This window comes from Oncorhynchus tshawytscha, linkage group LG10 (genome assembly GCF_018296145.1).
Source record: "Oncorhynchus tshawytscha isolate Ot180627B linkage group LG10, Otsh_v2.0, whole genome shotgun sequence".
In the NCBI taxonomy this organism is placed as follows: domain Eukaryota; kingdom Metazoa; phylum Chordata; class Actinopteri; order Salmoniformes; family Salmonidae; genus Oncorhynchus; species Oncorhynchus tshawytscha.
This window is the reverse complement of record NC_056438.1, coordinates 67,984,878-67,999,038: the sequence shown is the minus strand read 5'-3', so window position 1 is coordinate 67,999,038 and position 14,161 is coordinate 67,984,878. Positions and strand designations below refer to the sequence as shown.

The 14,161-nt window shown below is 44.0% G+C and overlaps 1 protein-coding gene across 1 annotated transcript in view; it reads right to left on the bottom strand.

Annotated features, from left to right (window-relative positions):
• Positions 1-610: 610 nt before the first annotated feature.
• The window catches only part of LOC112260774 (GTP-binding protein REM 2-like), a 32,137-nt gene continuing 18,586 nt past the window's right edge, over positions 611-14,161 (bottom strand). Inside the window, exon 5 of the mRNA XM_042328904.1 lies at positions 611-1,083. Coding sequence (XP_042184838.1) covers positions 758-1,083 — 326 coding nt within the window. The 3' untranslated portion in view covers positions 611-757. The remainder of the gene's footprint in view (positions 1,084-14,161) is intronic.

Here is a 14,161-nt window from a genome sequence, read left to right as displayed (position 1 = left end):
TATTCACTGTGTAACATCATGCTTTTAAACAGGGACTTAGGTCTACATTAGATCTCTATCCGTCTCTACATAATCATTAGGTCTACATTAGATCTCTATCAGTCTCTACATAATCATTAGGTCTATATTAGATCTCTATCAGTCTCTACATAATCATTAGGTCTACATTAGATCTCTATCAATCTCTACATAATCATTAGGTCTATATTAGATCTATATCAGTCTCTACATAATCAGACACTACATGCCTCTTGGGTGTATTAATTTGTGAGCAATTCTTTTCCATCTTGCACATTTTCCAATCACCGTTTTTCCTTCTTGATTCATTAATCTTTCTCCAATATCACTCTTCATTGTTTTTTTCTCTCTCATTGCGTAATGAGTCGTCTCGTATCCATCTCATCTCGCAATTCTGATGACTTCATCTCTCTCTCTCTCTCTCTCTCTCTCTCTCTCTCTCTCTCTCTCTCTCTCTCTCTCTCTCTCTCTCTCTCTCTCTCTCTCTCTCTCTCTCTCTCTCTCTCTCTCTCTCTCTCTCTCTCTCTCTCTCTCTCTCTCTCTCTCTCTCTCTCTCTCTCTCTCTCTCTCTCTCTCTCTCTCTCTCTCTCTCTCTCTCTCTCTCTCTCTCTCTCTCTCTCTCTCTCTCTCTCTCTCTCATTTTCCCCTTCCATAACTTATCTCCCATCCCCTGTTGTCCTCCTTCATTCTATCCCCGTTTCACACACCTCCCATCCCCTCTCTCTGTCTGTCTGATGTGTCACATTGCACTGAGGTCATGGCAGGAGCGTGATTTCTGTCGGAGGATCTTGCTCCCCCGGTGCCTGCTCATCTCCCTGTATTGGCCTCGGTCCCTGTCTCCTCGGCCGTAGGAGCGTGGCACCAGGCCAGTCAGGAAGCGCTTGGCCTTGCTGGTCAGGCTCTCCCTGCGCCCCGCCCCGGGGTCCCCCTCCGTCCAGCCTGGCCCCACGCAGTCACCCCTGGCAGCCTTCACTGCCCCCTCCAGCAACTCGGTGGTGCCGTGGTCCAGGGAGGCAGACAGCTCCAGATATTGGCAGTCATACATCATGGCACTGGAGTGGGCCTCTGGAACACAGAGAGAGGGGCGAGGGATGTAGCAATAGAGAGATACCATGGCAGCCATGTTTAGTGGAAAGGTCAGTTGGGCTTATCCTAATATCTACTACATATAACAGCTGATTGAATGGAGTCTTAACCTGTTAAGAGCGGAATGAAAATGACATTTTTTTTTTATGGAGCTGTCACATACACAGCAGATGTTAATGCGTTCTCATTTCTGTTGAGCCGAGGCAGGGAGGAGCCACAATAAGATGAGACCACCGTGAGATTATAGTGTTGTGGTGGCAGTGGCTGAGGTGGGAAGAGGATAGGAGTAGAGGAGGGGAGTAGAGAGGAGAGTGAGCGAGAGAGAGAGCAAGAGGGAGAGAGAGAGCAAGGACAAAGAAGGAGAGAGGGAGGAGGGGAGGAGAGAGGGAGGAAGGGGGTATCAGAGGGAGGAGGGGTGACAGAGGGAGGAGGGGTGACAGAGGGAGGAGGGGTGGCAGAGGGAGGAGGGGGTATCAGAGGGAGGAGGGGGTATCAGAGGGAGGAGGGGTGAGGGGGGAGGGGGTATCAGAGGGAGGAGGGGTGACAGAGGGAGGAGGGGTGACAGAGGGAGGAGGGGGTATCAGAGGAAGGGGTGACAGAGGGAGGAGGGGTGACAGAGGGAGGAGGGGGTATCAGAGGGAGGAGGGGTGACAGAGGGAAGAGGTATAGGGAGAAGGCAGACTAAGCATTAGAGAGAGCAGTAGATATTAAACAACAGCATTGTGTTATTAATGATGGTTAGAGCTCAGTGAAAGCTGCTGTGGGGAGGATGGCTCATAATAATGGCTGGAACAAAGCAAATGGAATGGCATCAAACTATGTGTTGGATGTATTTGATACCATTCCCCCTATTCCGCTCCAGCCATTACCAAGAGCCTGTCCTCCCCAATTAAGGTGGTAGCGCTTCGACCCTCAATTAGCAAATGAATGAATAACATTTTATATATATATATATATATATATATAAAAAATGTTATATATACACACACACACACACACACACACACACACACACACACACACACACACACACACACACACACACACACACACACACACACACACACACACACACACACACACACACACACACACACACACACATTCGGAAAGTATTCAGGCCCCTTTCCTTTTTCCACAGTTTGTTATGTTACAGCCTTATTCTAAAATGTATAAATATCACATAATACCCATAATGACAAAGTGGTTTTAAAAATAACCCTTTGCTATGAGACTTGAAATTGAGCTCAGGTGCATCCTGTTTCCATTTATCATCCTTGAGATGTTTCTACAACTTGATTGGAGTTCACCTGTGGTAAATTAAATTGATTGGACATGATTTGGAAAGGCACACACCTGTCTATATAACATCCCACAGTTGAAATTGCATGTCAGAGCAAAAAAAGAGAAGGAATTGTCCGTGGAGCTCCGAGACAGGATTGTGTCGAGGCACAGATCTGGGGACGAGTACCAAAATCATTCTGAGGCATTGAAGGTCCCCAAGAACACAGTGGCCTCCATCATTCTTAAATGTAAGAAATGTGGAACCATCAAGACTCTTCCTTGGGCTGGCCGCCTGGCCTGAGCAATCAGGGGAGAAGGGCCTTGGACAGGGAGGTGACCAAGAACCCGATGGTACATTTTTTTATGTTATTTAACTTTTAATTAACTAGGCAAGTCAGTTAAGAACACATTCTTATTTACAATGACAGCCTACCAAAAGGTCTCCTTATGGGGATGGGGGCTGGGATTCAAAATAAAAATAAAGGACAAAACACACATCACAACAAGAGAGACAACACAACACTACATAAAGAGAGACAACACAACACTACATAAAGAGAGACAACACAACACTACATAAAGAGAGACCTAAGACAACAACATAGCATGGCAGCAACACATGACAACACAGCATGGTAGAAACACAACATGACAACAAGAGAGACAACACAACATGACAACAAGAGAGACAACACAACACTACATAAAGAGACCTAAGACAACAACATAGCATGGCAGCAACACATGACAACACATTATGGTAGAAACACAACATGACAACAACATGGTAGCAACACAACATTACATAAAGAGAGACCTAAGACAACAACATAGCAAGGCAGCAACACATGACAACACATTATGGTAGAAACACAACATGACAACAACATGGTAGCAACACAACATGGCAGCAGCACGACATGGTAGCAGCACAATAGATAGTACAAACATTATTGGGCTCAGACAATAGCACAAAGGGGAAGAAGGTAGAGACAACAATACATCACGCAAAGCAGCCACAACTGTCCAGTTTGAGTGTTTGTTGCAGCTCGTTCCAGTCGCTAGCTGCGGTGGTCACTCTGACAGAGCTCCAGAATTCCTCTGTGGAGATGGGAGAACCTTCCAGAAGGACAACCATCTCTGCAGCACTCCACCAATCAGACCTTTATGGTAGAGTGGCCAGACAGAAGCCACTTCTCAGTAAAAGGCACATGATAGCCTGCATGGAGTTTGCCAAAAGGCACCTAATGACTCTCAGACCATGAGAAACAAGATTATCTAGGTCTGAGATTGATCAGAGATTGATTAGTTGCTCAGCCCCCACCCTGTTTCTGCGCCCTCAACTTCTGGACCTGTCTCAGTGCTGTTGTGCTGTTTGTTGCTACTTGGCTATTTGTTTTTTGTTTTTTAGTTGTTTTACATTTAATACATTTACCAACATCTTAGTTTTTTCCTCACTCAAGTTTTTCACTCCGGACGCTTTATCTGCACATGGTTCTACAGGACCTCCATCAGCCAAAGCTAAGTAGTAACATTAACACTATGCCATCTAATTGCAGTCGCTGCATTCATAATATACAGGAGAACTATCACCTTATGGTGAGGATAGCCACGTTGCTAACACAGCTTCAAATGCAATTGTTAGGCAAGGGTCATTTATGTGTAGGAAAGGATGAAATAGCATCTGTGCCACCAGTAAGTACAGATAGTATATAAATCCCCTCGCACAGTCCCTGCAGCCGGACAATTTTCTCAAGGCTTCTGGAATGAAATGGTGTCGGCATAACCGGTATCGTTCAGCCGACAGCAACAAGTCGGAGTCAGGAGCCTTCTCAGGTCTCTCAACCACTGAGTCTGAGCTGCCGAAGCCTCCCACCATTAGCTCTGACAAATTGAAAACCCTAGTCATTGGCGACTCTTTTACCCGTAATATTAGACTTAAAAAGAATACACTGTTTACCAGGGGGCAGGGCTACCGGCATAAAGGCTAATCTGAAGATGGTGCTGGCCAAGGCTAAAACTGGCTAGTGTAGAAATGTAGGTTTGGCAAAAAAAACATTTTATGTTATTTAACTCGGCAAGTCAGTTAAGAACAAATTCTTATTTTCAATGACAGCCTAGGAACAGTGGGTTAACTGCCTGTTCAGGGGCAGAACAACAGATTTGGGATTTGAACTTGCAACCTACCGGTTGCTAGTCCACCACTCTAATCACTAGGCTACCCTGTCGCCCCACATGGTGGTGTTCGCCTTAGTAATCTCACTTGAATAAATACCTCCATTCCTGACATTATTGAAAGAGATTGTGATAGCTCGCATCTCAAAATAGGGTTACTTAATGTTAGATCCCTCACTTCCAAGGCAGTCATAGTCAAAGAACTAATCACTGATCATAATCTTGATGTGATTGGCCTGACTGAAACATGGCTCAAACCTGATGAATTTATTGTGTTAAATGAGGACTCTCCTCTTGGTTACGCTAGTGACCATATACCCCGCACAGCCCGCAAAGGCAGAGGTGTTGCTAACATTTATGACAGCAATTTCAATTTACAACCCAATTTACAGCCTAATCAGTCATTTTTATAGCTACTGTTTACAGGCCTCGTGGGCAGTATACAGCGTTCTTCACCGAGTTCCCTTAATTCATATCGGACCTTGTATTCATGGCAGATAATATTCACATTTTCGGTGACTTTAATATTCACATGGCTTTCGGAGCATTATCGACTCCGGACCTACTCATTGCCACAGTCATACCCTGGATCTAGTTTTATCCCGTGGAATACATATTGTGGATCTTAATGTTTTTTTCTCATAATCCTGGACTATCGGACCACCAGTTGATTACGTTTGCAATCACAACAAATAATCTGCTCAGACGCCAACCAAGGATCATCAAATGAAGTGCTATAAATTCTCGAACAACCCAAAGATTCCTAGATGCCCTTCCAGACTCCCTCCACTTACCCATGGACGTTGGAGTACAAAAATGGGTTAACCTAACTGAGGAACTTAACCTTGCGTAATACCCTAGATGCAGTCGTACCCCTAAAAACAAGAAACATTTGTCACAAGAAATTTGCTCCATGGTATACAGAAAATACCCGAGCCTTAAAACAAGCTTCCAATAAATTGGAACGGAAATGGTGCTCCACCAAACTAGAAGTCTTCCGACTAGCTTGGAAAGACGGTACCGTGCAGTATCGAAGAGCCCTCACTGCTGCTTGATCATCCTATTTTTCCAACCTAATTGAGGAGAATAAGATACTGTCGCAAAGCTAACTAAAAAGCAGCATTAAACAAGAGAGGATAGCTTTCATTTCAGCAGTGATAAATTCATGAACTTCTTTGATGAAAAGATCATGATTATTAGAAAGCAAATTACAGACTCCAATTTGAATCTTTGTATTTCTCCAAAGCTCAGTAGTCCTGAGTTTGCGCAGAACTGCCAGGACCTAGGATCAATGGAGACACTCAATTAAAAAAAATCCTGTATCTCTTGTCAAATTCATGGAAATAGTCATGGCCTCTAAACTGTCAAGCTGCATACTGGACCCTATTCCAACTAAACTACTGAAAAAGCTACTTCCTGTGCTTGGCCCTCCTATGTTGAACATAATAAATGATTCCCTATCCACTGGATGTGTACCAGTCATAAAGCCTCTCTTGTAAAAGCCAGACCTTGACCAGGAAAATGTATATCGGACTATATTGAATCTCCCATTCCTCAATTTTTGTTGTTGTTGAAAAAGCTGTTTCGCAGCAACTCACTGCCTTCCTGAAGACAAACAATGTATACGAAATGCTTCAGTCTGGTTTTAGACCCCATCATAGCACTGAGACTGCACTTGTGAAGGTGGTAAATGACCTTTTAATGGTGTCAAACCAAGGCTCTGCATCTGTCCTCTTGCTCCTAGACCTTAGTGTTGCTTTTGACACCATCGATCACCACATTCTTTTGGAGAGATTAGAAACCCTAATTGGTCTACAAGGACAAGTTCTTGCCTGGTTTAGATCTTATCTGTCAGAAAGATATCAGTCTCTGTGGATGGTTTGTCCTCTGACAAATCAATTGTAAGTTCTCTCAAGGTTCCGTTTTAGGACCACTATTGTTTCCACTATATATATATTCTACCTCTTCGTGATGTCGTTCGTATACGCAATGTCAACTTTCACTGCTATGTTGTACAGACAACACTTGGCTGTACAATTCGAAGCCCCAAAATTGCCTACCCTGGAAGCCTGTGTTCCAGACATAAGGAAGTGGATGTCGGCAAATGTTTTACTTTTAATCTCAGACAAAACAGCGATGCTAGTTCTAGGTCCCAAGAAACAAAGAGATCTGCTGTTGGATCTGACAATTATTTAGATTTTTTTTAACCTTTATTTAAAAATAGGCAAGTCATTTAATAACAAATTCTTATTTACAATGACGACCTACACCAGCCAAACCCGGACAATGCTGGGCCAAATGTGTACCGCCCTATGGGACTCCGAATTACGGCCAGTTGTGATACAGCCTGGATTCAAACCAGGGTATCTGTAGTGACACCTCTAAGGCAGTGCACTGAGATGCACTGCCTTAGACTGCTGCGCCACTTGATAGTTGTACAGTCATCTCAAATAAAACTGAAGGACCTCGGCGTTACTCTGGACACTGATCTCTCTTTTGATGAACATATCAAGAATATCTCAAGGACAGCGTTTTCCATATTCGTAACGTTGCAAAAACCTGAAACATTTGTCCAAAAATGATGCAGAAAAGCTAATACATGCTTTTGTCACTTCTAGATTAGACTACTGCAATGCTCTACTCTCTGGCTACCCAGATAAAGCACTAAATAAACTTCTGTTAGTGCTAAACATGGCTGCTAGAGTCCTGACTAGAACCCACATTTTTTATCATATTACTCGAATGCTAGCTTCTCTACATTGGCTTCCTGTTAAGGCTAGGGCTAATTTAAAACTTGTTAGGGCTAGGGTCCTTTTTTCTCAATTTCCGACTTACTGACGTGCCCAAAGAAAACTGCCTGTTGCTCAGGCCCTGAAGCCAGGATATGCATATAATTGGTACTATTGGAAAGAAGACACTTTAAGTTTGTAGAAATGTTAAAATAACGTAGGAGATTTTAACACAATAGATATGGTAGGAGAAAATACAAAGAAAAACCAACATATTTTATTTTTTGAGAGCCCATGCTCTTCCAATAGAATGTATAGGTAAAAGATGAAATCTAGCTCCCAGTATGCAATTCCTATGGCTTCCACTGGGTGTCAGTAGTCTTTGTTCAAGGTTTCAGGCTTGTTTCTTCCAAAACGAGGAAGAATTATGAGTTTTACCACAGGGATACAGACTTTAAAACTCATGTATGCGCCGTGACGAGGAGGAGACGCACCTGCTAATATCAGTTTTCCTATTAAACATACTTCTTTCCGTATGAAATATTATAGTTTAGTTACATTTTAGGGTATCTGAGGATTGCATAGAAACATATTTTGACTTGTTTTAACAAAGTTTAGCATTAGCATTTTGGATTCCTTTCTCTGCATGTTGAACGGGTGGATTACTCAAATCGATGGCATCAAACTAAACAGACTTTTTGGGATATAAAGGATTTTATCTAACAAAACGACACTACATGTTGTAGCTGGGACCCTTTGGATGACAAATCAGAGGAAGATTTTCAAGATATTCAAGTTAATATTTAATTGCTATTTGTGAATTTATGAAACCTGTGCTGGTGGAAAAATATTTTGATGTAGGGCTCCATCCTCAAACAATCGCATGGCATGCTTTCGCTGTAAAGCCTACTGTAAATCGGACAGTGCAGTTAGATTAACAAGAATCTACGTTTTTAACCGATATAAGACTGTATGTACCTAAATGTTTACTAAATGTTTACTATCCATATTTTTTTCCCGTGGAAGTTGTCCCGCTGGTGGGACGCCTAGCTATATTAATTAAAGGACTTACTGCTAACCTACAAATCATTACATGGGCCTTGCTACCTATATTTCCGATTTGGTCCTGCCGTACATGCCTAAACGTATGCTACGGTCACAAGATGCAGGCCTCCTTATTGTCCCTAGAATTTCTAAGCAAACTGCTGGAGGCAGGGCTTTCTCCTATAGACCTCAATTTTTATGGAATTATCTGATTATCCATGTGAGAGATGCAGACTCAGTCTTGACCTTTAAGTCTTTACTGAAGACTCTCTTCAGTAGGTCCTATGATTGAGTGTAGTCTGGCCCAGAGGTGCGAAGGTGAACGGCAAGGCACTGGGGTGCGTCACTTGAGTAGGTTGAGTCACAGACGTGATCTTCCTGTCCGGTTTTGCGCCCCCTCGGGCTTGTGCTGTGGGGGAGATCTTCGTGGGCTATACTCAGCCTTGTCTCAGGGATGTAAGTTGGTGATCTGTTGATATCCCTCTAGTGGTGAGGGGGCTGTGCTTTGGAAAAGTGGGTGGGGTTATATCCTGCCTGGTTGGCCCTGTCCCGGTGTATCGTCGGACAGGGACACCGTGTCCCCGGACCCACGCGGCTCAGTATCAAGTATCTACAGTGGGGAGAACAAGTATTTGATACACTGCCGATTTGGCAGGTTTCCCTACTTACAAAGCACCCATCTGGACAAGAGGAATACCTATGTGAGAATGCTGTTCATCGACTACAGCTCGGCATTCAACACCATAGTACCCTCCAAGCTCGTCATCAAGCTCGAGACCCTGGGTCTCGACCCCGCCCTGTGCAACTGGGTACTGGACTTCCTGACGGGCCGCCCCCAGGTGGTGAGGGTAGGCAACAACATCTCCTCCCCGCTGATCCTCAACACTGGGGCCCCACAAGGGTGCGTTCTGAGCCCTCTCCTGTACTCCCTGTTCACCCACGACTGTGTGGCCACGCACGCCTCCAACTCAATCATCAAGTTTGCGGACGACACAACAGTGGTAGGCTTGATTACCAACAACGACGAGACGGCCTACAGGGAGGAGGTGAGGGCCCTCGGAGTGTGGTGTCAGGAAAATAACCTCACACTCAACGTCAACAAAACTAAGGAGATGATTGTGGACTTCAGGAAACAGCAGAGGGAACACCCCCTATCCACATCGATGGAACAGTAGTGGAGAGGGTAGCAAGTTTTAAGTTCCTCGGCATACACATCACAGACAAACTGAATTGGTCCACTCACACAGACAGCATCGTGAAGAAGGCGCAGCAGCGCCTCTTCAACCTCAGGAGGCTGAAGAAATTAGGCTTGTCACCAAAAGCACTCACAAACTTCTACAGATGCACAATCGAGAGCATCCTGGCGGGCTGTATCACCGCCTGGTACGGCAACTGCTCCGCCCTCAACCGTAAGGCTCTCCAGAGGGTAGTGAGGTCTGCACAACGCATCACCGGGGGCAAACTACCTGCCCTCCACGACACCTACACCACCCGATGTTACAGGAAGGCCATAAAGATCATCAAGGACATCAACCACCCGAGCCACTGCCTGTTCACCCCGCTATCATCCAGAAGGCGAGGTCAGTACAGGTGCATCAAAAGCTGGGACCGAGAGACTGAAAAACAGCTTCTATCTCAAGGCCATCAGACTGTTAAACAGCCACCACTAACATTGAGTGGCTGCTGCCAACACACTGTCAACGACACTGACTCAACTCCAGCCACTTTAATAATGGGAACTGATGGGAAATGATGTAAATATATCACTAGCCACTTTAAACAATGCTACCTTATATAATGTTACTTACCCTACATTATTCATCTCATATGCATACGTATATACTGTACTCTATATCATCGACTGCATCCTTATGTAATACATGTATCACTAGCCACTTTAACTATGCCACTTTGTTTACATACTCATCTCATATGTATATACTGTACTCGATACCATTTACCGTATCTTGCCTATGCTGCTCTGTACCATCACTCATTCATATATCCTTATGTACATATTCTTTATCCCCTTACACTGTGTATAAGACAGTAGTTTTGGAATTGTTAGTTAGATTACTTGTTGGTTATTACTGCACTGTCGGAACTAGAAGCACAAGCATTTCGCTACACTCGCATTAACATCTGCTAACCATGTGTATGTGACAAATAAAATTTGATTTGATTTGATGTAGAGGTCTGTAATTTTTATCATAGGTACACTTCAACTGTGAGAGACGGAATCTAAAACAAAAATCCAGAAAATCACATTGTATGATTTTTAAGTAATTAATTTGCATTTTATTGCATGACATAAGTACATCAGAAAATCAGAACTTAATATTTGGTACAGAAACCTTTGTTTGCAATTACAGAGATCATATGTTTCCTGTAGTTCTTGACCAGGTTTACACACACTGCAGCAGGGATTTTGGCCCACTCCTCCATACAGACTTTCTCCAGATCCTTCAGGTTTCGGGGCTGTCGCTGGGCAATACGGACTTTCAGCTCCCTCCAAAGATTTTCTATTGGGTTCAGGCCACTCCAGGACCTTGAGATGCTTCTTACGGAGCCACTCCTTAGTTGCCCTGGCTGTGTGTTTCCGGTCATTGTCATGCTGGAAGACCCAGCCACGACCCATCTTCAATGCTCTTACTGTGGGAAGGAGGTTGTTGGCCAAGATCTCGCGATACATGGCCCCATCCTCCCCTCAATACGGTGCAGTCGTCCTGTCCCCTTTGCAGAAAAGCATCCCCAAAGAATGTTTCCACCTCCATGCTTCATGGTTGGGATGGTGTTCTTGGAGTTGTACTCATCCTTCTTCTTCCTCCAAACACGGCGAGTGGAGTTTAGACCAAAAAGCTCTATTTTTGTCTCATCAGACCACATGACCTTCTCCCATTCCTCCTCTGGATCATCCAGATGGTCATTGGCAAACTTCAGACGGGCCTGGACATGCGCTGGCTTGAGCAGGGGGACCTTACGAGCGCTGCAGGATTTTAATCCATGACGGCGTAGTGTGTTACTAATGGTTTTCTTTGAGACTGTGGTCCCAACTCTCTTCAGGTCATTGACCAGGTCCTGCCGTGTAGTTCTGGGCTGATCCCTCACCTTCCTCATGATCATTGATGCCCCATGAGGTGAGATCTTGCATGGAGCCCCAGACCGAGGGTGATTGACCGTCATCTTGAACTTCTTCCATTTTCTAATAATTGCTCCAACAGTTGTTGCCTTGAAGTGTACCTATGATAAAAATTACAGACCTCTACATGCTTTGTAAGTAGGAAACACTGCCGATTTTGCAGGTTATCAAATACTTGTTCTCCCCACTGTATGCTGCAATAGTCTATGTTCCGGGGGGCTAGAGTCAGTCTGTTATATCTGGTGAAATTCTCCTGTCTTATCTGGTGTCCTGTGAATTTAAGTATGCTCCCTCTAATTCTCCCTCTCTCCCTCCCGGAGGACCGGAGCACTTGGATCATGCCTCAGGACTACCTAGCCTGATAAATCCACAGTCCACCTGGTCATGCTGCTGCTCCAGTTTCAACTGTTCTGTCTGTGGCTCGGGAACCCTGACCTGTTCACCGGACATTCTACCTTGTCACGGACCTGCTGTTTTCGAATCTCTCTCTCTACCTCACCTGCTGTCTCGACCTCTGAATGCTCGGCTATGAAAAGCCAACTGACATTCACTCCTGAGGTACTGACCTGCTGCACCCTCTACAACCACTGGGATTATTATTTGACCCTGCGGGTCATCTATGAACGTTTGAACATCTTGAAGAACAATCTGGCCTTAAATGACCATGTACTCTTATAATCTCCACCCGGCACAGCCAGAAGAAGACTGGCCACCCCTCAGAGCTTGGTTCCTCTCTAGGTTTCTTGCTAGGGTCCTGCCTTTCTATGAAGTTTTTCCTAACCACCGTGCTTCTACATCTGCATTGCTTGCTGTTTGGAGTTTTAGGCTGAGTTTCTGTATAGACCTTTGTGACATCTACTGATGTAAAAAGGGCTTTACAAATACATTTGATTGATTGAACTCTTTGGCCTGAATGCCAAGGATTGCGTCTGGAGGAAACCTGGCACCATCCTTACAGTGAAACATGGCGGTGGCAGCATCATGCTGAGGGGATGTTTTTCTGAGGCAGGGATTGGGAGACTAGTCAGGATTGAGGGAATAATGAACAGAGCAAAATACAGAGAAATCCTTGATGAAAACCTGCTCCAGAGCACTCAGGACCTCAGACTGGGGTGAAGGTTCACCTTACAACAGGACAATGACTCTAAGCACACAGCCAAGACAACGCAGGAGTGGCTTCGGAACAAGTCTCTGAATGTCCTTTAGTGGCCCAGCCAGAGTTGGGACTTGAACCCGATCGAACATCTCTGGAAAGATCTGAGAGCTTGTAGCGTCATACCCAAGAAGAATCGATCGAGGCTGTAATCACTGCCGAAGGTGATTCAACAAAGTACTGAATACTTATGTAAATGTGATATTTCTGTTTATTGGTTTTAATACATTTGCAAAAATTTCTAAAAACCTATTTTTGCTTTGACATTATGGGGTATTGTGTGGAGATTGATGAGGGGAAAAAACTATTTAATCGATTTTAGAATAAGGCTGTAACGTAACAAACTGTGCAAAAAGTCAATATATAAATATATTACTTTATATATAAATATAAAGTTAATATATACATAGTAAGAGAAAGAGAAGGGAGAGAGAAATAAATGTGCCACAGCAATACCATATATTTTATGACCTACACCCATATCTCAACCACAGGCACCAAACAATACAGTCAATGGTAAATAGTCCTCCAGCCAGGCAAGTTTTCTTCCTTATTCAGGCTCAAATATCGGACAGGGAGACAGGGCTCAGAATACCGTAGATCGATGGATACAAAAGACAGATGTAGCATTTCCACATCAATGACCACATCATTACTGTGGTTCTCTCTGTCACACACACACACACACACACACACACACACACACACACACACACACACACACACACACTGTAACGGTTTTGACTTGAGGTTATTATTTATAGGGGTGCCAGGTAGGTTGTGCCTACCAGAGAAAACATTAGTTTCTCCTTTTAGTTTGGGTGGGGATGAGTCCCATCTGGTCCGTCAAGTCTACACCAATACAAAGGACTTATGTAAAAGTCAGGATGGAAATAAACTTTTCATAAACCCTTAAAACATTGGAAAGAACTTCAAAAACAACTATATTCTTTTGCGTGGGTTGTATTAGCAACAACAATGATTACACACATATAATAATATCACAATGAGTTCTGGTTCCTCCAGAAATGTCCTGTACCTCGGGCCTAAAAAGAGTCCAGCCCGGTAAAGGAGTTCAGTGAACTCAAGTGACTTTTGTCACGCAATGTTTGTCCGTTCATTCCGTGTAGCGTAAACCCAGTATTAAACATACAATCAATATAACAATTATTTTACCACAGAACTTTAAAGTGTTTCAACCCTTAACTCAGTCCTCAACTACAACTAACTACATAAATCAAAGTATACATCGCATCAAAACAAATGAAATACCGTATACAAAAAGGTGGTTGTCAGTCGGTCAGTCAGACAATCCAATCCGCCAATAGATCTCCAGCGGAGAAAGGCCACGAAGAACGGAGAGGTGTAGTCCATGGACGCAAAGAGTGGATCCGATCCTGGGTAAACTCTCTTAGGCTACAAAACACACGTTTAACGGCAACAAAACAAACGGAATAGAGAAGCTTCGGCACTGAGGGTTGAACACATCCTCATTCACGTCTCCATCACAACCCCACTTTTGCGCAGCTGATG